A 22,345-nucleotide genomic window follows, 5' to 3' on the forward strand; every position below is an offset into this window, starting at 1 on the left:
ATACTGACTTTTACATACTACCTAGCGAGAGGAAGGGGGGTCTAGGTTACGATTGCTATAACAAAGATAGAATATTTTTGCCTCTTGTTGATTTTTTAGGTATACCTCTGACCTCTTTATGTATTGCGTATAAGGTTTTAAGAAGGAATAGATTACTATACCTTTAGACTGTTATCTTGATGTTAGATCTGTTAATTGACTGTCCTTTATAAAATCTGTTATCTATCAAGATCGATCCTTCCTAAGAGAGTGTATTCATTCTGTCGAAAATCACCTCTGCTCCAGACCTCTCCTCACCCGGGTAGGTATTTATTTATGATTCAGATAATTGCGTTGGCTGTTGAGCCACTGAAGACAATTGAAGCTGGGCTAGGGGAAAGGTAGGTTCAATGCTTTGTAAGTGCACCTACTCGCTAAAGTACGCCGCTAGTCTACCTTAGTACCCAGATCCTGGGGCTTCTGATGGCGGGGGTGACCTCACCATGGAGCCCGCCCAAACAGAAGCCAGGTACCGCCTACGCCTGGTGGATGGAACGGACAGAACGGGAAGTGGCAGGCACCTAGCACATTACTCCCTTACCTGCACCGACAACAGATGACTCTATCTTAAACATAACAACAACATCTCAACGTCAACTCGGTTACTCCCTTCAACACCAAATGTAGAGCTTGATATCAGCATACACTAGCCTTGTCAATACTTGTCGTCACTAAAGACACTGACAAAACAAGTGCCTTCTGGCGCTTTACTCTCACCTTTGAACCGCATTGCCCCGTCACATGCCATATCCTCACCCTCCTCCGACTTCTTCTAACGTTAGCACGATCAACTCTAATCATTCCTCCACCGCCTCTTTGACTCAAAGCTCGACCCCTTCCTCCGCCCACCAACAGAACCGGAATCGAGCTCGGACAGGCATCGCGAATATAGACTCTTCAGTTGCCAACCCTGCACGACTTCCGGGTCAGACGCCGACTCAAGCACTCGGACGACGTCGACGTTCTCCGACTTCTGGCGGCCCCTCCGATCCCCAGCCCGACAGCTCTCAAGCGCCAGACAACGATCTCACTGAGCCGCCGACCAAACGACGGAGAGAAAACGACACGATGGGTGGGAGCGACATCCTCGATACCCATAATGGTGCTCCTCTAGGTTTTTCTAACGGCTCAACTGAGCCATCTATGGGGGTCACTAATGGTCATAAATCTGCCATGAATGGTTCGACGAACCGCGACAACAATAGCACAGTCACTAAAGGCCATGGGATGCCCTCCGAATACTTCGGGCACAACCGCGAAGAGGTTACTCGATTGTTGATACAAGCACTGGCAGATATGGGTTATCAAACTGCCGCTGATAATGTAAGCCGCGAAAGCGGCTACGAACTGGAGAGCCCGACTGTAGCTGGTTTCAGGTCAGCAGTGCTCAGTGGCTCCTGGTCCAAGGCTGAAGAGCTTCTTGCTGGGGCGTCATTCGAGACCGAGGGTCAAGGAAACGGGCTTGTTCTGGCACCGAGTGCAGATCGCAATGCCATCCGGTTCTGGCTAAGACAACAGAAGTTTCTGGAGCTTCTAGAACAGAAAGACACCAGCCGGGCTCTTGTCGTACTCCGAAGTGAGCTGACACCGCTTTCTCATGATACTGGGAAACTGCATTTCTTATCAAGTCTTTTGATGTGTCGTTCTGTTGACGATCTTATGGCTAAAGCCGACTGGGATGGTGCCAATGGCCAATCACGAAAGTTGCTCCTCTCAGAGTTGTCAAGTGAGTAAATTCGCAATGCCCCCATGGAACTTCGTGCTGACGTAGGAAGAATGCATATCGCCTTCAGTAATGCTACCAGAGAACCGCCTGGCAGTTCTTCTCGAGCAGGTTAAGCAGAGCCAGATTGATACTTGCTTGTATCATACGCAGGCATTATCGCCATCGCTCTACTCAGACCACTTCTGTGACAGACGATGGTTTCCAACAGAGGTGGCGCTGGACCTCACTGACATGAATGATGAGATCTGGCAGGTACAATTCTCACATGATGGTTCGAGGCTGGCTGCCTGTGGCAGTGGTCGGCAGGTTGTAATATGGGACACACATACTTTCTCTGTTGCAAAGGTTCTTGATGGTCATGATGAAGGCGTTGGTAATATGTCATTCAGCCCTGATGATTCGATGATTTTATGCTGTGCAAGAGATGGATATGCGAGGCTTTGGTCTACTAGCGTAAGTAATCCATGTGTTGTCTAGCTTGGTACAATGCTAACCGCGAAATATAGGATGGGCATCTGATAAGGCAGTTTAACAGATTCGCAGAACCTGTCAGTGGTTGTGTTTGGGCTCATGACAACCGGTCCTTTGTTCTCGGTACATTAGATCCTGCATCGAGCTTGCGCACAATAAACCTACACACAGGTAGTGAGGTATACGATTGGGGAAAGAAGCATCGCGTCGAGGATCTATGTGGATCGCCTGATGGCCGATGGCTCGTGGCTCTCGACAACGAACGAAGAATTCACGTCTACAACGCCACCACACATGAACTTGAGTTTGATATGGAGCTTAACAACCGACCAACGTCCGTAAGCATCAGTCAAGACTCACGTCATTTGCTCATTAACAAATCCGACGGCGAGGCCCAGCTTATTGACCTTGTGACACGCAATTCGGTGCAGAAATTCTTCGGACACACAGGTGGTGATTACATGATACGCAGCTCTTTTGGCGGAGCCAACGAGAGTTTTGTCGTGAGTGGTAGCGAAGATGGGAATATTCTAATATGGCACAAGAACACAGGCGCGGCAATAGAACGGCTGCCTGGGCACCACCCTCGTTGCAACGCCGTTGCGTGGAATCCCACCGATCCTTATGTCATAGCATCTTGCGGGGACGATGGCCGACTGAAGATGTGAGTAGTCTTTGCAATGGTTGATTAAATAGCTAACAGTCGCCAAGTTGGACCAACAAATCGCACAGCGCCGAAATTCGAGCCCGATACCTTCAGAACCGTGCCAACGATGCCAACACTTGGGATAGAGACGAAAGATAGCATGGTTTTGGTGGAGTTTCTGTTCTGGAGAAAGAAGGGTCAAGTACAAGATCACCATTACCTATACATAAGTTCTAGAGGGCTATAGCATAAATACATACAGAATTCCTCTCCTGAAACTGGCTAGATAGTAGAAAAGTTAGCCTTGTAAGTCTTAGGTTATGAAAATAAGTAGTCTAAGAACTATAGTCTAAGGAGCATACACTGATCAACTAATTTCATCTCTTATAGTTCCAGCGGTTAATCTTTCTGGTATCCTGAAGACTGGGCTATCTATTTTTATTGTTATTGTTTTTTGTTTTCGTATAAAATATCACGCTAAGCAATATAGAAATCGGTTAAGCTGGCGAAAGATGTATTTTTCTTAAAGTTTTACAAAGACTGATTGATTAAGACTACATCGTCTGAATCATAGTTACTGATCAATATTAAGCCATTCAAATCAAAGCTTTGACGTCTCTTTCAGCACCAGACCCCCGAGATGCGACGCATACTCCCTTCCGTTCTCCCACCCCATCCATCGCCTCAGCACTTCTTCTCCTCCCGCTCCTGGCTTCAGCAAATTTGCTTTGTATCCATTTCCAGGCACACCAGGTCCTTGTCCAAATCGAACCGGGTCGACATGCCCGACACCCTCTTTCACGGCTAAACACGGCGTCTCTCGCAACGTTACCGCCGGCCGTTGATCGCCCTCCCGATTATGATCCGTCTCAAGTTCACTGTACTCCAGTACAGGAGTACAACACGCATCTGTACCGTCAAATATGGCCTCCCACTCGGTACGGGCTTTACTGCGGAACGTGTCGGCCATTAACTTGTGCAGTTCGGGCCAGCGCGTTCTATCCTGTTGGTCTCCTTCCCACCCTTGATTCGCAAGTCCAAGACCTTTGAGCAGCGCTGCGAAGAATTGTGGCTCTAGAGCACCGACGGCCATATACTTTCCGTCAGAGGTTATGTATGTGTCGTAAAATGGGGCAGCCCCGTCGAGGAGATTCTTTCCTCGACCTCTGTTCCCTATCGGCGTCTTGAGTCCCATCCGAGGAAAGGTTGTCAGATGTGAGCTTCCGTCTACCATGTTTGCCTCGACAACCTGTCCGCATCCAGATGACTGTCTCGACATGACAGCCATCAAGATTCCTTGAAACAGTATGGCTCCTCCACCAGCAAAGTCTGCAAGGATATTCATCGGTGGATGCGGCTTCTCTCCGTCTCTTCCCAGCATACTTAGTGTTCCCGAAACAGCGAGATAGTTTATATCATGGCCTGCCATGAGTGCATACTTTCCATCGCGACGGAAGCCAGTCATTCTACTGTAGATGAGTCTCTTGTTGAGGGTGCACAGTGCGTCTGGACCCAGACCAAGCTTCTCAAGAACACCAGGACGGAAGGGATCGATGAGAACATCTACACTTACGGCTAGGCGCTTTATTAGAGATATGCCACGTTCTGACTTGAGGTCCACGGAGATGGACGCCTTGTGTCTGGCCAACACGTCCTCTGTTGGACGCGATGCGCCGGACGATGCGCGGTCAATGCGAAGGACTGAAGCGCCTGCGTCGGCCAGAAGCATGCCAGCATAGGGGCCTAAACCTAAGTTAAACAAGCATATTATTGGCTCCGGAGGACTCACCAGGAGCAAGACCAGCAAATTCCAGTACCTTGATGCCGGTTAAAGGAGGAGGGCTTGTCATATTGGGCATTAACGTTGCAGTCTTTAAAAGACGGGAAAATGGATGCAATTTAACAACTATGGTATTAAATATATATATATAAGAGTATGTTCTATGTTAAGTCTTTATCAACTTAAAAGAATGTCAAGCTACTACCCCGCGATACCATCACAAACCGAGGTTCCACCTCCGGCCCTGGTTATCCCGCGCACTCGGCCCATGACCCCTGACATTTTACCCACGGCGCGGCAAAGTGGGGGCCATGGCGGCTATCAACTCAAGTCTTACATGGCAGTACAGAAGAGTACATACTATACAGCAAGGCAAGGTAAGGCGTTGAATAAGGGGATGTAGTACAAGGACCTTCTAGCTGTTCTGGTCAGGCGTAGACGTAGTAACTTCTATTTCGAGTAAGTGAAAGTGGGAGTGGGAGTGGGGGAGTATTAGATCGGCTCTCTGGGATATGACAGTCCTGGATAAGGCTGTGATATGCTTGGCTGACAGCAAGTCTATACTTCATGCCATGTCCTTGATAGATCTTGAATCTGCGCCTTTGTTCTGTCACCATTGACCGAGGCGCGATGCTCTCGACGCAGAGCCTTACCCAATTTTAGTCACTATACGTGACTGACTTGTCACTGTGCAATCACTCATCCAGGTTGGTTTATTGCGAAATCAACATCTGGGTCGAGACATTTCTTACTAAAATCATATTGCAAGGCCATATTCCGCCGTCATCATTACTATACAAAGTTATGGTGTATGAAGCTGTTGAACGTGAAAATCACCATCGCGATACTTCTCTGAATTCTCGTCATAAAACAATAAGGAATCGGCTAGGATTGGACATGAAAGATATTATCTGAGTAGTGTTTACATATCAAAAGGGCCATGGTCACATTTATAGAAGTTTCACGGTGGCATCATATGTTTGAATAAAGTATCTTCTTTTATTCTGAGTACTACCGGGCTATAGAAAAGTAAACAAATCGCAAAATCCAATCCAGTCTATCTAGAAGAAAAGTAAAGACAATGTTCCATTCTTGAACCCCTCCAACGCCCTACAGAATGCATGCCCAGATAGTGCCAAAGAGAACGCCATTCCATGCAGAAATAAGCAGAGACTTTGTGAGAGTTCTGAAGGACCAAATAACCTTGATGTGAGCTCAGCTCGGGTATAACGGTCTTCCTGTTAGTCTCGGATCTCTCGCCTCATGCTTTCCCGGATTGTCCATCCTAGTACCAGTCGCCCTGGTTGTGCATGGCTTCAGCAACCTTGATGAAGCCAGCAATGTTGCTACCGGCGACCAAGCTGGGAAGCTCGCCCTCCTTGGCTTCGACATACTTCTGGGCGGTCTCAAGGCCGGCGACGAAGGCATCCTTCATGATGGCCTTAAGGCGGTCATCAACCTCCTTCTCGGACCACTGGATACGCTGGCTGTTCTGGGCCATCTCAAGACCAGAAACGGCGACACCACCACAGTTGGAGGCCTTTCCTGGAGCGTACCAAAGAGCCTGTGCACCCTTCTCCTTGCGGTGAGCCTCAAAGACGTCAATGGCATCAGCAGTGCAACCCATGTTGGAACCCTCGGCAACGATGAAAGCACCAGCCTCCAGGAGGGCCTGGGCTTCCTCCTTGTTGACCTCGTTCTGAGTAGCACTGGGGAGAGCAATGTCAACCTTGCCAACATGGACCCAAGGGCGGGCACCCTCGATCCAAGTGAACTTGTCCTGGTGCTCAAAAGCAGTCAGGGACTGGTGCTTAATCTTGAGGGCGGCAATGTTGTGGATCTGCTCAGGAGTGAAAGAGGAACCCTCCTTGGCGACGAGAGCTCCCTTGGAGTCAGACAGAGAGACGACGGAACCACCAAGTTCGATGATCTTGAGAGCAGCGTACTGGGCAACGTTGCCAGAACCAGAGAGAGCAACACGCTTGCCCTCGAAGCTGCCACGGTTGGCATGCTTGAGCATGTAGTCGACATAGTAGACAAGACCGTAGCCAGTGGCCTCAGGTCGGATCAAGCTGCCACCCCAAGAGAGACCCTTACCGGTAAGGACACCCTCCCAGCGGTTGCGAAGCTTGCGGTAAGCACCGAAGAGGTAGCCGATCTCGCGGCCACCAACACCAATATCACCAGCAGGAACATCAGTCTCGGCACCAATGTGCTTGGACAGCTCAGTCATGAAGGCCTGGCAAAATCGTCGGATCTCAGCATCGGACTTGCCCTTGGGGTCGAAGTCGGCACCACCCTTGCCACCACCCATGTTAACTAAAAGCTTTGTTAGTAAATCTATTTCTCATGTTGCTCTGAGCCACTCCCGTTACCCCGCAATATGCAGGAACGATTAAGGGCCCAAATAAGCGCGGCGAAGAGGTTACTTACGGCCAGTCAGGGCATTCTTGAAGATCTGCTCGAAACCAAGGAACTTGAGGATGGACAGGTTGACGCTGGGGTGGAATCGGAGACCGCCCTTGTAGGGACCGAGAGCAGAGTTGAATTGGACGCGGTAGCCACGGTTGACCTGGAGGTTGCCCTTGTCGTCTTCCCAGACGATGCGGAACTGGATGACACGCTCAGGAATAGCGGCAACAGCGAGAGCAGTGCGGTACTCAGGGTGCTCGTTGAAGAGGGAGCTGTTCTCGAGGGCAGAGGCGAGCTCTAAGAGTTCAAGTTAGAATCGAGTTTCTTGGTTTACTGTGGATTAGATTGCTTACCGCCGTAAGCCTGCTCGAACTCGGGCTCTTGAGGAAGATGAGACATAGTGTTCAGCTGCATTTGGGGTGTATATCGAAGGAGTTTATAGTCGATGTCTGGTTTTTGAGGACTGTTTCTGACAGATTCGATATATTTAATGTGTTGCACAAGAGTGAGATGAAGAGGTAGTTAACTCGAATGGAAGACGAAGGGCCTCGAGGTTTATATGGTTGTTGAGATGGGCACATCAATTATCCTCTGGCTCTTTCCGTCATTGCACCCACGTCCCCGTCCCGTCCGTGTCCGCATCCGATATCCATATCCATATCAAAGGGGAGGAGCGGAAGACAGTACATGAAGGCGGCAGGTAAAGCGGGAGTATATCCAAGTACCTCGACTGCCGTGTTCAGAGATAGATAGAATAAAAAAGCTCACTCGATACGCACCCGCATTACTATTATCCCATCTAATCGAGTGACAAGACACACCCTGGCCTAATCTTGGTCGTTCCCGATAAACCCCAGTACCCCACTCACACCAGGGATTAGAGAGTACACCCGGGGGTTTTATAACACATTGCAAATGGCTTTTTATAATTGAGAGATAAATTAACAATGCTTTATTTCTGCAATCAGTAGTACTTACCTGCCTAAGGTAACTACTGGTATTTACAGTTGATTAATTATTCTGTTGTTGATGGTAGACTTTCATCGTCGACATGTGATAACCACTAACAATCCACCCAAGGGTATCCTCATATGCCGCACAGAGAGTCCTTCCATCGGTAGAAACGCCGCCGTCTATTCCCCACCATCAATTGGATCTCTCATATGTCGCGCACATCAACAATGCAATCATTACATGGTAGCACTGCAGGTAGCTTAGTAGCTAATCTGCCGCTGCCTCCTAGTGCTTAGACACCTATTGGATCTTCACCCTCCGATATTCGCTCTCCCTGTCGGTGATGTAGGTCCTGCCTACCGTCTTGGTACAAAGTTAGTTACAGCCATGCGTGGCCATTCCCTGTCTAGTAAAGATCAATCTCGAGCCATTCATCCATCATGATACGGTTATTATTAGCCAACCCTCATTATTCCGTTTCATTATCAGATCTTTTCCATTCGCTCTGTGCTAAAGGCAACCTCCACGCGCGCCACTGTCGCTCTTTTCCCGTGTAGTGGGGGTTACTTCATATTACTGACCACCTTATCTTGGTTTTGATGAAATCATCAGCATCAATCATCGATATTCGTTTTTAGGCATTGCTCTGCGTCAAGTTGAACTGGTTGTTTCATTGTAGACCCTCAAGTAAGGGTATTCTCAGTCAACTCCATCGACAGTTATCACTGCGAGTCTCTTGCTGTATTCCAGGTTGGTCAACATGTAGGGTAATAAAATGCATCAAGTCGTGACAATATCATTTTAGCCGCCATAATTTATCTACCTGCCTCATAATAACCTAAATCTAAACATTAAACTGTCTGTCGCGTGTCAATTGCATCAACAGCCAAGCTCCCGGGATCTTAGCCCGACCAAGCGCATCAAATCAAACAATCCATTACCAATTCTGAATCCAAACAACTATTCAACATCCAGGAAAGGAAATTAATCTTGGTTTTGGTCGAATCAGAAACGTCGTAACTATGCGGGAATACCGCTGCACCTGCAGCGCATCTTGCGCATGCTACCCTAGTTTCTTTGTCTCTCTCCTCTTCCTCCCCGGCCTCTTCCTCCGACCATGCGAACCTGCAGTTTTCTAGTTGCTGGTAAATTATCATCCTGGTCCAATTCATTCTCAAGCACATATCGGCACTCCCCCCGGACCCTGAACTGTTACAGTACAGTACTTATGTAAGTCTAGATACTATCATGCCATTCTCATTGGTCGCCTTGTCATCTTGTTTGAAGAATGAATTGACATCAACTCACACTTCAGCCAATGACACTCTTTATCTTTGCTCTTCACAAAAAAAGATCTACTACACTATCAAACCATGACACAGTCAACCCCAGGCCACCCATCATACGTTACCGAAATCCTTTCCCGAACCGTGCCTCGCCTCTTGTCTCTTGATGGCGGGGATACTAGGACTAGACAATTGCTGGGATCATACTGTAAAATCCGGGGAGGCCAATATTCTCTCATCAATACCTCCCCGTCCCCGGACCGATTAGCCACCCTTAGTCTCCCGCCGTTTCACCCTTCGCTACTATTTTGCCCGAGGCCGCCTCTCTAGCAACTTACTCGCTGTACAGTAAATGATTCTGGTCCGCCGTTTACGGATCTGATCTCACAGATCCATCCGGAGATACATGTCCACTCGAACTGAACTTAGTCCTACACTTCGGAATCCCTCCGAGTGCCACCGTTTACAGTAAAATGTCCGGAACAAACCACCGAACCACCAAAGACCAGGACTGTTCTTTGGGCTTTGACCACTACTATCATGAATCTATTTGTCCATGAAAATTATCTCCGACCCTTCACTTCCATCATGACTTTGACCCCCACCTACACCCCTCATACCATGATCCTTACTCTTGGGCATTGAGCATGACTCCGTTCCGATCCATTCCGTCTATCCTCACTTACCATGCCGAAAACTTCTCGTTCTTTTATAAACCTCAACACCAGTCAATTACTAGTACAATGTCTTCGGTCTATTCACGGCCAGTTCCAGGATTCGCTCCCGCGGAGTATGTATTTCCAAGGAACTTCAACTACTCCGTAGAGCAAGGGGTAAAAGCCCTCAAAAACACATGGGTCGAGTAATCATGCCATTCATCTCTTTGCCTCAAAGGAGATGCAAATGATTCCATTGCACATGTTAATCCATCATTGCTTTCTGCCAACTTAGCAGTGAACTGATCTCACTAATTGGTCATGCCGCTCGTTAAAGAAATATCCTTGAACCGTAAATTTATGTCCAATATCATATGCTCTATTCTGTCTGACATAAATGTAGTAATATCTGTAGCAAAGTTGAGCTCCAGCTCGAAACCCCAAAACGCCTTACGTACATAAAATAACTATGTAGAGCCGTCAATCTCATCCTTGCGACTATACATACGATATACCTATCACTGACCACTCTTCCAACAGCAGCTCTTGCATTACACAGCTTATATCGTTTTATCAAACCACATCTCAAGAAACAAACCTCGATCTGCAGTTACTCTTCCTCACCACATGGCCGCCTGATCAGCATCAAAGCGAGTGAGCTCGCGACCAGCGTCCTCGAGATCCTTCTTAGCTTTCATGCGCATATAGAAGATGGGGCAATCTTTACTACTGCAGATAACCTCGCAGTGCATGCTACCCTGGCAGCGTTGACATTGGGTCCACAGTCGTCCGAAGCGCACCTCAAGGTCTGAGACGCGATCAAGCGTCTTCTTGTAAAGCTCTCCGACTCGAGGTGCACAATTGGAGCATACCGCTCCCTCGGACTCCTCTTTTCCTGTCAGAGGCTTCTTGCAGCCCATGCATGTCTGTGTCTTCTTGGCGAATTTCATGAGACCTCCAACTGTAGGAGCTGCTACCGAAATGACACGAGTGTGGTCGCCTGTAAGTAGAGATCGCGCCTTGGTCTCCCCGAGAATCGGTTCGAAAATACGCCCAAGTGGCTTGGCTAGCTGGTTGTCTAGGTAGTAGCGCGTGTCTATCGGCACGTTGTGCTCAAGAACGTAGATGGGGTCCTCCGACTTCTCGAAGTTTTTGGCGCCGGCAGGACCTCGGATCATGACGTAGGCCACTCGGTCGCCGAGTCCCGGCGCCGAGCCTGCATCTCGCTTCTTCATCCGTTGCGCCAGCTCGACGTGGGCTTGCTTTGCGGCATAATCGTCTTTTGTAAGGGCTTTTGTGATGACCAATTTCGACATGTCGACCTTATTTTGCAGTAGATCTGCAATCGTCTCTTTGACGTACCTAGTGAATCTTCCGTTAGCATCCCGCTTTCGCCCTGTGCCACCAGATAAGGCTTGACAACCTTGTGCATGATGGAGCATGATCGGAGGGAGAACTTACTCTTGTGCACCTGGAACATCTTGATCGATCAGAATCATTCGTAGGACCTTTTCAATCACGGTCTGTACCAAGAGACAATTGTCACGGCGCACCGTCTCGATACCCTTGGTGTCCATCTTGTCGTACTTCTCTGGTTTGGTCCAGTATAGACCTGCATATCGCTTCTTGTTGATGAGTAGGTATGGAAAATATACCTTTTCGAATTCAAGCTTGATTGGCTTCACAAACTTTTCCGACACGTATTTCGATGCTTCTTCTCCAAGCCTCATGGCCTCCTGGAGGTCTTTGGTACCAAACTTGATCATGACCGAATCAGTGTCACCATAGATGACCTGGGCGTCGTGTGAGTATCCGTTGGCGATGTTGTAGCGACTTTCCACTTCTTCCTTAGTCTTCTCAATCATTTTTCGGCCAAAACTCGTTGTACTACTGGCAATTTCAAGGCAAGGAAGCTTTCCTGTCGTTGCACCCGTTAAACCGTACACACTATTTGCGCTGATCTTCAAAGCCAGCTGTCGACCGTTCAACACAGCCTTTTTGAAGGGGTCTGTCTCAACGGCTAGTTCACGCTTGGCCTGTTTACGCGCAGCAAGCAATTCCTCGAGAATCTGCGCTAGTAAACCCTTGCGTTGCTTGGTCGTCACAAAAGTATCGCCGTTGGGGGTGACAATGTAATCCTCGTCTTTCTGGAGATTGAAAGCTTCAATTGCTTTCTTGCTGACCAACGTGGTGTAGCAAAGGTTATGAGCTTGCATGATACTTGGGTACAAAGATGCGAAATCCAGAGTGGCAATTGGAACATCGTAGTAACCTCGGGTGGGCTCGATGACTGTAGCACCCTCGTATTGCTCATCAGAAGCTTCAGACTTGAGGTTGGGGATAACGAGTTTCTGTTCCAGTGCTTTTCGGAACAGCTGACTGACGAACTTGACTTGCTGACCTCGAGACAGCAAGAAGTTAAAGGGCACACCTGTGACTCTTGCCATCTCAGTGTAGTTTTCTAAGCACGAAAGTTTGTCCATCAGTCTCTGCGGGAGGTATGCATCCTTCAAGCAGTATAACGCAAGACGTCTTCGGGACTCAGGTGTGCCGTTGAAAAGTTCGGTAATCATGGTATGATGCACATCTTCCTTCTGCTCGCCCAGGAAATTGGCACACACAGAGTTCAGAGTGTAACTTCGAAGTTGATGATCGCGCTGAACTAGCTGAAGGAGATCTAATTGCAACCTGCCGTTCGTGTTGGTAGCTTTAGTGTCTCGGTTGCCCATCTGCTTGCTAGAAAAGTTGGTCTCCTTGGCTCGGGATTGCATGCTGGGGATTCGAGTCCAGTGTTCAAAACCAGCTACTTTGAGATGCTTGGCTCGGTCCAGCAGGTACGGGAAATCAAAGTTTGAAATATTGTAGCCCGTAATGATGTCAGGGTCTGTTCTGATCAGAAACTTTTGCCAGTCGCTAAGCATCTTCTCCTCCTTTTCATATGCAAGAATCTGAGTTGCTACAATAGAACTTGTCTCTTGCAAGCAAAACACGTTTCGAACAAAGGGCTTCTTCTCTCCATATTTGGTGACAATATTGGCGATTTGAATAACGGGGTCGTGGTTCGCCTCTGGAAAGATACCCTTGCGACCAGCACATTCGATATCAAAGGATAGAATACGCAGAGGAGCCATTTTCGACCATTCGCCGACTGGCTCGTGTGCGATGAGATCAAGATAACTAACTTCGGCTTCAATCTGACAGTTCGACTGGCGGATGTGGTCGTTGATAAGCTTATACGTCTTTGCTGGGGCTTCGACCCATGACATTCCTCGGACCTATTTGGATGTTAGGATTAGATTATCAAGTCACATGGGAGTCCTTACCTTGCAGTCAACCATAAATCGCAGCAAATATTGTAGGTTGTCGAAAGTTTGAACTTCACCATCATTCCTCCACATTCCCTTCCAGTTCGCATTGCCACTCTGGATAGTCGTTCGGACTTTGTTTATAAACTTGGGGTCGGTCACGGTGACTTTCAAGTATGGTTTGGACTGGTTGCCCTGGAATCCGTAGATGTTTTCTCTCATGGCGAAAGCAACGGAGTGGATCGAGGGTTGGTGCTGGGCAACCTGTGTCTCCAGGTAGGCTTTGAAAGCTGCGCAATCCTGAGGCTGGAAGTTCACTGGAGCGGGGACGTAGAGATAATGCTTGAAGTCGGTAACATGCAACATGACCGAATTTCCTGCCTCGTTCACGCCAAAGAGCTTGACGGTGGCTCGTCCGCCATGCAATGTGCCCTCCTCAGCCTCGATAGCCTGGAAGCAGAGATTGTCACGCTCCGGGACGAAGTCGACTACGGGTGGTCGATCCCATGCTTGATCTTTTTCGGTACTGTTTCGTTTCCTGTCCGATAAGTCCTGGCTGAGTTTCTCGAGGACTTCTGATTCGAAAGCGCTCTTTGGCTGACTGGACGCCATCTTGGATCGGTGGTCATTCTGAGAGCCGGGGACCCGAGCGGCGGCGGGGGACGAGGGGACTGCATCGACCTTGCGTTTTTTTGTTGAAGCTGGAGAGGATGTGATATTCTGACGAGCGTTGTTCTCGCTCAGGACTCGCTTATGGGAAGCAATTGCGCTTGCCATGATAGCGGCTGATGGCAAATGCTATGCTTTGTAAGAAAGAACAGAAAAGGAGTGAAAGAAAGGAAAGGGATTATTCAACAATCACATCCGCATACACAAGGATGAAGATAAAAAGTGATTGAGGAATTCTTTGGTCGATTCTGATTGTTGACACTAAACGGTTGGAGGGGAGACTCTAACAGGGGAGATTTCTTGGTGGGTTTAGATTCAATGACACGACTTTAATTGATAGCTACCGCGTAGCGCGACTCGAAAAGCGTGACGTGAAGAACCCACTCGAGTCGTGTAAGCGTTAGTCACGTGGTTTCGCGCTGGCATAGAGCTACAAGACGAGGTATCAACGTTGTTTGAATCGATTTCACTAATGGCCAAATTGTCATGATAGAGATTTGAGGTTTTCTTCTTCTTCTTCTTTTTTTCTTCTCAAAACTGTAAATTGTCTCAGAACTATTTTTCTCATAATCGGCCCAAGGATTGACTACATATCTATTCCAACAATGTTACTTGAGTCGTTCAGAATTGACCCCTTATGTAACGTCTATACTTTTCAGTCAGTAATGCTGCCATAAAATAACTGATTGTGTAATGAGAAAATAACATGTTCAGACATCCATTCTAAAAGCATCCGTAGCCCCTTTCGGGATATTCAGCTAAGCCATGCATTGTAAAGCATTCATCATGAGAAAACGTAAAGTAAAGCTTCCAAAGACTTACTTGCAGGACACTGCGGATTTCCATGCCGCATAATAAATAGCGAATCCCTACCTTCTCAATCTTAGGATATGTATAGTCGTCTTAAGCCATTGTGGAAGAGATTGCACACATTCACAGATGACCAGGGAAAGGACAGGAGGTAAGAGTACCATTTATACTACCGCAGTGATAAATCATCAAACAAGCAGACAAGGTGTGCCATCCCTTCCATTCACACACGTAACAACATGCGGGGTATCGCATGATATGATATGTTGGTCAAGCCTGACCAAAGCCAAGAGCTGCAAGCTCATGTAATAGAATTGCCAACCCATGTCTTGCATCCATGTAGGTGTGTTTGTATTGGTGAAATGCCTGATATATTCCTAATCAGAATACTACCCGTAAACAGTCCCAGTATCACAATACACGCCTGTTCCGAAAAGTACCGATTCGAATACTATGGCTATATTACGAACGAGATATATATGAATATGTCATTGCTTCATGAATTAACACTATAAAACAAGAACTAACATCCATCAGTCCTAGCAAGGTCAAGGGAGCAATACCACGTTTGCCCAACAATGCCAATGCTGTGCAATATGCATGCCGCTGTCTAGAGCCATGCACTATTGACTCGATGATAGCGTTCAATTATGTCTCCGCCGGCATGACGCCCCATCTCATTGAGTCGATGTGTCTTTTAGGCGGGCTTGAGATTCTCGAAAGATCCCCACTCACACCAGTCATTAATAGGCTGTCTCAAGTCAGTTGATGCGCTTGTCTTTACGGGCCGTTGGGAAACTTACAAGGCAGTTCAAGTACTTGCACCACTCACAGGTGTCGTGGTACTTGTAGAAGTTATTGAGGAGAACGACGAAAACAATAATGATCATAACGAGGAAGGCTACTCGAACGAGCCACCAAGCCCACCAGAGTGGCTTTCGTCCTTTGAAGAAACCAACAGGGTTCTTGAAGAAGTGAGGGGGCGTCTCGCCCGTCTGGGGAGATACGGCTGCATAAGACAGCCCATCGCCCATTCGTCGTCGCAGCGAGTTAGGCGAGTGCAGAACACAAACACCGAGGGAGAGTCCCATCAAAAAACCACCAATATGGACAAAGTTGTCCAAACCGGGCAAAAGCCCAAGCACAAAGGCGATCACCATGTCGAGAATGATAAAGAGGAGGTCTTTGACTGGGTTGCGTCTGTCCTTCCAAGAGTAGAGGAGATCAAGGAGAACTAGAGCAATAATACCAAAGAGGGCACCAGAAGCACCAACCGATGGCTGCCCTGGAGGCGCGTAATTCCCACCCATGATGTTGCCAAAGATTCCAGCACTCATATAGACCAGTAAAAATCGGACTGGTCCGATAGCCATTTCCATCTCTTTCGCAATCGTGAGCTGCAGAAGGAGGTTGAAGACAATATGAATAAGGCCGGCGTGCATAAAGATCGAGGTGATAAATCGGTACCACTGATTAGGCTCGGGGCTCTGGTTGATATCGCCGTTGAATTTAGGATCGGGGACGTCGCCGCCGAAACCACACACAACATGGAGAGGACAAAAACTATCGGACGTGGTAGCGTTCGGGCATAGAAGGCCAGGAATAATGGCACCATCTTTGCTCTTGTCAACACTCTGGATACCCTTGACGTTACGCATACAAGGTGCGTATCGAGCGCCCATATTGATGAGTAGACCTGGAGATGGACCGATAAAGACGTTGAACTGAGGCTTGATCGCAATTGGTGTTCCCGTCAATATACCTAAATTTGAGTTAGTTGGAACCGTTGTCTTTCATAATTTTCCTCTACTTACCCATTCGGGCGATTTCCGCAATGAAAACGGCAACTTGGATGACAGAAAAGAGGTAAACGACCCAGGGGATTCTCTTCTTGTCGGACCCTATCATGCCAAGTTCACCGAGGCGGACCTTACCCTTCTTGCTCTTCTTCTTAGGTCGTCCAGGGGCATCGTAAACGTGATCATTCATTTCAACGTCGTCATTCTTTGGAGTCCGGTCTTGAAGAGGAATATCCTCTTGGCCGTAAGGCCGCCCAGCTGCATCTGTGGCTCCACCGTGATAGCTCGTATCCTGATAGAAGCCTTGTTGCCCAATGTCAGCCGTACTGGAGCCGGGAGTCGGGCCCGCGTTCGGGTTCGCTGGGTATACATGATCGTCAAAGACGGTGTCGAAAGGAGACTGACCAGTTTGACCAGGCTGGTTGTGCTGGCCAGAGGGACTACCATAAGCCGCCGATGGATTATATTGTATATCGTTAGGTGAATATGGTGTCTGCTTGGTCGGAACAATGTGTGTGGTAGAGTCGGCAGGATAGATAGAGGTGTCGGGAGCGTAGTTTGGATTGTACGAATTTTGCTCGTAGGGCGGCGCTGGTGTTGGCTGCGGCGAAGGAGTATCGTGGTTTTGGTAGTAAGGCGAGGAGTGTTGAGGAGCTCCGTAGGGGGGCTGTTGGCTGCCGCCATTGTAATAATCGTGCGAAGCCATGATTGGCAGAGGAAGAATATATTATCGAGCGGCGAGAAGAGGTGATGCAGCGGATGGGAGAATGAGCCGCCAAGCGGCAACGAAAGAAGGGGATGCTGCTAATACTGCGACAAGCTATTTCAGAGCAACGAGACAGCGTCACAGATACAAATTCGCTTATCTGGTAGCTGATCGGCAAGGTGAAGAAATCCAAGACAGTGATGTCCCCAAGAAAGTCTGCCCGTATACGACAAAGAGAGTGTTGTCGTTTTCGGGTCTGAAGATATTTAACCAGAAAAAGATACGAAAAGTGGCTGGTCGGTCAGAATCCCAAGCCAGGTCTTGTCCTGAACTGAACCTCAGCTGGGCTGTTTCAAGGGTCGCCAGGGACGTAAAAAGACTGGTCTGGATTGCGTGGAATCGCGGCTCTGATTGGCTGCAAGGCACTGTCGACGCGTATAAACAGGGGTCTCAGATCCGCTAAACTGGTCTTGTTGGCAATAGGTCGTTTCGTATCGTATCGCAGCAGACACAGGAGAAAGAAAAACAACGGATAACAAAGAGTGAAGAAAGGCAAAAGTAGTAGGAATAACGGAGAGGGGAAATACTCTTTGTGTATCTATCTTTATTGAGGCAGCCTTAACCCTCAGGTAACATCCCTGCTACGCTACAATGCCTTACTCTGCATTACATGGAGCAAACGTGAACAGAAATTCTCGTGCTGACTGGATGCCATGACGAAACAACTCACAATTGAGTGATAGTGACGTACAGTACCGGGGCTGTGCTGACAGCTGTGAGCCATATATCCCTGTACCCAAAAGGTCGATCACTGGGACTTGAGTCGTCTGAAAGGGTTTTGGATGGAACACAAGTGCACTGGAGGGCCGTTGAGCCTCACTCTTTGGTGTTTAAGCGCCACATGTTCTTAAATTAGAACGGTAACTGCCCTGCCCACGGGTTAGCCACGAGCCTTATTTAATACATGCAAAAATTACGCATCGTGAAGATGGGATGAAGGAATACCCCCTCAACTCTAAGCCAAATATCCCATAAAACTTTATTTCACTACTATTAGGTACCTTACCCAAAAGACTACGCATTGGGTTAGGTTCTTCGCAGTATCCCACCCAACTCATCATTCGTCAACCGCAAACACTCACTCTGCTACAATTATGTTGCACAAACTATGTATACCAACAGCACCCATTGCTATCAAAGTCCCAATATTATCATCTTCAAGCCATATACAGATACTTGCTCATCAACCCACATTCCGCTTCATATCGAATTATGCGTCTTGGTGGCTGATGCAAATAAGCCAACCACAGCCACTACCGAAGCTGACGAATCTTCCCCGTATTCTACCTTGGTATCCATGGATGTTTGAAGTGGAACTCGTTGATGCAGTGCCAGCCCCAGGTTTTACTGCATCAGCACAATCAATCACCTGTTGTACGGATTCCGATTGACCTCCCAGGCAATTCCATGCCCAACCTTCAGGCCTTCGAAGCGCAACTCTGAGGACAAGAACAGACTCAGCTAGTCTCCTTGTACCCTGTGTGTGCTGCCTCTGCAAGCCATGCCAAGCAGTTACTCAACCAACTCACATAATGCGCCGCTAAATGCTATTGAATCTGACAGCTTACCTCAACGCCAAGATTTGTAGCCGGTACAGTTCCTCCATGGCTTTCTCCGTCCCTCCTTGTTGGGTTCTATTGACATAGCCCGCCACTGGATGGTCAAAAGCAAACAAAGACGCCATGCGCATATTTGGGCCGACACAGACAGAGGTCCGGAAACTCGGGCTAAAACATTCAGCATCAGTTCTTTTCCAGATGTTTGCCATTGCTAGCCCTATTCCGCTGTTTAGTAGGTAACAGAAAAGTTGACCTTAAGCTCTATCGTGTAGAAATTAATAGCCTAGGCCCAGTCTAGATCGCATAAATGATCTACCAATTTCGTCTCTTATACGTACCGTCAGCTGCCACCTTTTCTGATGCCCTGAGGTAGGCCACTGGCCTTCGGCCAGTGCCGTCGACTGCTTTTCCAGATCACCAAGAAAAAGAGTTGCTGAGTCCAATCATAGTTATACAGTGTGGTATTTTGTACATGATATGAATCATCCCCTTCTCAGGGTACATCCATCGATATCGCCTCGCTATACAATTCAACAGCATTGACCTGCGACGATTCTCTGCCCTTTTTCATCAATAGTAGTACAGTTGGTCTTGTACATGTCGATTCCCATCGACAGTCAGGTCAGAATGCCTGAAGATTCCTTTAATATCGTAGTGGTCGTCATTATTACTTCTTCTCGGTCGAGTTTTCGTCGTCAGGCTTCTTGGTACCCTTTCCCCAGTTACCATACCAGACATCGGCAACCTGGTCAATAATGATATCACCAATTCCCTTGCCCTCTTCGATCTTTTGTTGATGCTCCTTGACACGCTTCTCTTTCCAGTCCTTCTCTTCACCCCCCATCCACACGTCGTTGAGCGTCTTAGCTACCACACCCGTCTTCTCTTCTTCGATCTGATGTCCCTCCTTGACTCTTCGTGCCGCTTCTCTCTCGCGATGCTCTCGTAGTAGTTTTTGTGTACGCTGAGCACCTTCGGGGAGCTCGGTGCCCATCATGGAGCCCATGCGATTGCCGAAGCGTGCGTAGATTGACGACCCCGTGTATTCGTAGGCGAGCTGATTTGTGGCTATGGACCAGGCTCCAGCGAGGACGAAGAACCTTAGATCTATCTTTCGTGGTGGCAGGAGCATCGCAAGGGGTAGAATGACGGCACCAGCCATGGCAGAGTTGTGGATGAAGGCATTGCGGGGAGGCAAGGGCGGTTCCGCTTGATCTTGACCTTGTGACATTTTGGATATGATACGATGCGCCTCGATTCGATTCGATCAATTGAATGTTAGCCAAAATTCTCCGGGTTTCTAAGCTGTTGACTGCAACAGAGTCAGAGGAAAGGTCGTGATCGAAATCCTTCTTCGTTGGTAAAGTCAAAGATGCGTTGATCCACCATCAACTTTTTTCTCAATTCTGGTTGGTCATTGACAGCTGCTTGGAGGTACTTTTCTTTTCTGCTAATTCTAGCACAATCGAAAGTACCTGCCTAAACCAAATTACTGGTACAGGGTAAGTCCACTGCTGAGCAACGCCCGCCAACAGTTGGCTTGAAATCTGACGCCAATTATGGAAAGAGTTCTTCATGTTGGGTTTTGTTCTTTCGGTTTGCTTGGGTAGGTAGGCAGGTATAAACTGATCAATCGGTCTGCGTAGAGTTGGGAGCTTGACTGAATGGTCGGATTAACACTTAAATGTCCATTGCCTTGATGCATATTGCATCACTTTTCAACGGTCTATATTCTTTGATTTTCACACACATCACGGTACTTCTCTATGAAGGAGCTTAGGATTGGTCAGCGGGATCCTCAAATGATGCAAGACCGTGAGAATGACATGTGAAATAATAGTTTTTGGAATATGAACCCCCTGGGCTGTTGTGTCGGGGTCTGCTGTACGAGCTGATGCACCACTTTGATTGAAATTAGAGATATCACCAAGACTTATAGCCAGTATACGCTACAAACATACTCAATTACGTGGGCAAGGAGACATTAGGTAGAGCGGAAGTGTTTTGGAGAACATGACGGGGATTTCGAGTACTGGAAGATTCCCGTGATAATTTCCGGGACATGCATGACGAGAAGCTTTGATACCGCTGCAGTCTGCAGATCGTAATGGGTTGCCAGGGGATTGAACAGAAACCACAATGTGCCGTGCCAACGCCCCCAATGTCAGAATGTGTCTCGCTATATGCTGCGTGTGGGTTGCTCTTGCTTAGAATAATCAAATGGAATCGCCACGTCTGTCATTGATAGTGCGTTCGGCCGCCATAAAGTTGCATACCACATATAGAGAGTGTCATAATAGTACTGTTATGCCCAAGCATCCTCCTCCCGTTCCAAAGGAACTTATAAGTCCGCCAGTCGGATTTGTCTCTGTTGTAAACTGCCCCCAAGAACTGACTGGTCAATAATGCACAAAGACGGGACGGATGGGCGAGTAGCCGAGGAACAATTTAGTTCACGGCATCTGGGAAAAGATCCGAAATACCATGCATAACTAGTACATCTCGCTACCTAGACTATGTATGAACTAGCTTCAACGATGCCCTTGTGCAGTTTCGACATTGCCAAGACCTGGCAAAGAAACATATCAGATCATCGGCCTGGACTACGTGCCTCATCCGCTGAAGGTTGTTAGAAGACTATTTAGCTTTCAGCCACCAGACAAAAGCCAGGGCGCAGTAGCTGCAAGTTCAGACATGCAATCAATAGCTGGCACCAACTTGCCAAGTGAACGGATGATGGGAGATTTTAGGAAAACAGTAGTATTTCCAATATCGGGACTTGAACGTTCGTTCAACTACTGGCTGTCCACACCCACTTCCTCCCGAACAGGCTGAACCATAATGATACTAGCCAACGGTTCTATTGAACGGCTGGGAAAAGGATTCAAAGACTAGCTGCCGTCACATGCGTACCTAGAACGTCCAATTCTATGTTGAATATTTCGGTATCAACCCTTAAAGAACTGAGGGAAGTCGGGGTCGGCTGAGTGAGCCAAGTTCCTGTCTCATAGTAACGGCATAGCAAGATGCAGGGGCCAGAGTCCAGACAATGTCTAACACGGGGTGAAGATATGGGAACGCATCGACCTTCCCTTTTCGATGATTGGGAACCTCAACAGAATAGTACTCGTCCCGATGCATAGTGATCAGGCGCCGATGCAGGCTAGTTATGCCAAGTCAAACAACCAAGTCTGAAGTCAGTAGCATGTGCCCCTACGACTTGCATGTCGTGAAGAGGTTTGTGGTAAGTCAGTACTGTGAAACACTGCTCGGGTGCTGCCGAACCAACAAAGTTGTATCTGTACCGGTGCGTCGGTAATTGATAATTCTTAGTTCTTCATGCTATCGATTCATGATTCGCTAAAGAGCGAATTAAGTTTTACATGTGCCGTTATTTGATGACTTGTATTCAATAATGATCAATTATAAAGAATAAAGTAAGAGTCATCATGCTTACTGCTGACGAG

The 22,345-nt window shown here is 47.9% G+C and overlaps 6 protein-coding genes across 6 annotated transcripts; 1 reads left to right on the top strand and 5 right to left on the bottom strand.

Annotated features, from left to right (window-relative positions):
- The first annotated feature begins 586 nt into the window (after window positions 1–586).
- EDB82DRAFT_505484 (WD40-repeat-containing domain protein) lies at window positions 587–3,172 on the top strand. Its single transcript, XM_065608744.1, has 3 exons — window positions 587–1,765; window positions 1,815–2,218; window positions 2,272–3,172. The coding sequence occupies exons 1-3, from the start codon at window positions 781–783 to the stop codon at window positions 2,902–2,904; spliced, it is 2,022 nt and encodes a 673-aa protein (XP_065463905.1). The 5' UTR covers window positions 587–780; the 3' UTR covers window positions 2,905–3,172.
- Window positions 3,173–3,378: 206 nt separating this feature from the next.
- EDB82DRAFT_505486 (CoA-transferase family III domain-containing protein) lies at window positions 3,379–4,833 on the bottom strand. Its single transcript, XM_065608745.1, has 2 exons — window positions 4,672–4,833; window positions 3,379–4,625 (listed from the first exon to the last, which is right to left on the bottom strand). The coding sequence occupies exons 1-2, from the start codon at window positions 4,739–4,741 to the stop codon at window positions 3,484–3,486; spliced, it is 1,212 nt and encodes a 403-aa protein (XP_065463906.1). The 5' UTR covers window positions 4,742–4,833; the 3' UTR covers window positions 3,379–3,483.
- A 1,114-nt stretch (window positions 4,834–5,947) lies between these two features.
- EDB82DRAFT_526710 (Glutamate/Leucine/Phenylalanine/Valine dehydrogenase-domain-containing protein) lies at window positions 5,948–7,473 on the bottom strand (the record flags this gene model as incomplete). Its single annotated transcript, XM_025727175.2, has 3 exons — window positions 5,948–6,981; window positions 7,096–7,371; window positions 7,428–7,473. 3 exons carry the CDS (start codon window positions 7,471–7,473, stop codon window positions 5,948–5,950), a joined length of 1,356 nt encoding a protein of 451 aa, XP_025581669.2.
- A 2,912-nt stretch (window positions 7,474–10,385) lies between these two features.
- On the bottom strand, window positions 10,386–14,534 carry EDB82DRAFT_231911 (DNA polymerase family B-domain-containing protein). Its single transcript, XM_025727176.2, has 3 exons — window positions 13,294–14,534; window positions 11,432–13,245; window positions 10,386–11,332 (listed from the first exon to the last, which is right to left on the bottom strand). The coding sequence occupies exons 1-3, from the start codon at window positions 14,050–14,052 to the stop codon at window positions 10,591–10,593; spliced, it is 3,315 nt and encodes a 1,104-aa protein (XP_025581670.2). The 5' UTR covers window positions 14,053–14,534; the 3' UTR covers window positions 10,386–10,590.
- A 917-nt stretch (window positions 14,535–15,451) lies between these two features.
- EDB82DRAFT_526712 (uncharacterized protein) lies at window positions 15,452–17,259 on the bottom strand (the record flags this gene model as incomplete). The annotated part of the gene is made up of 3 exons (XM_025727178.2): window positions 15,452–15,505; window positions 15,558–16,516; window positions 16,569–17,259. 3 exons carry the CDS (start codon window positions 17,257–17,259, stop codon window positions 15,452–15,454), a joined length of 1,704 nt encoding a protein of 567 aa, XP_025581671.1.
- A 2,057-nt stretch (window positions 17,260–19,316) lies between these two features.
- Window positions 19,317–20,193, bottom strand: EDB82DRAFT_232009 (uncharacterized protein). The gene has a single exon (XM_025727179.2). The coding sequence runs from the start codon at window positions 20,107–20,109 to the stop codon at window positions 19,546–19,548; it is 564 nt and encodes a 187-aa protein (XP_025581672.1). The 5' UTR covers window positions 20,110–20,193; the 3' UTR covers window positions 19,317–19,545.
- Between the last annotated feature and the right edge of the window lie 2,152 nt (window positions 20,194–22,345).

Source organism: Fusarium venenatum, assembly GCF_020744135.1.
Source record: "Fusarium venenatum strain MPI-CAGE-CH-0201 chromosome Unknown EDB82scaffold_3, whole genome shotgun sequence".
Classification (NCBI taxonomy): domain Eukaryota; kingdom Fungi; phylum Ascomycota; class Sordariomycetes; order Hypocreales; family Nectriaceae; genus Fusarium; species Fusarium venenatum.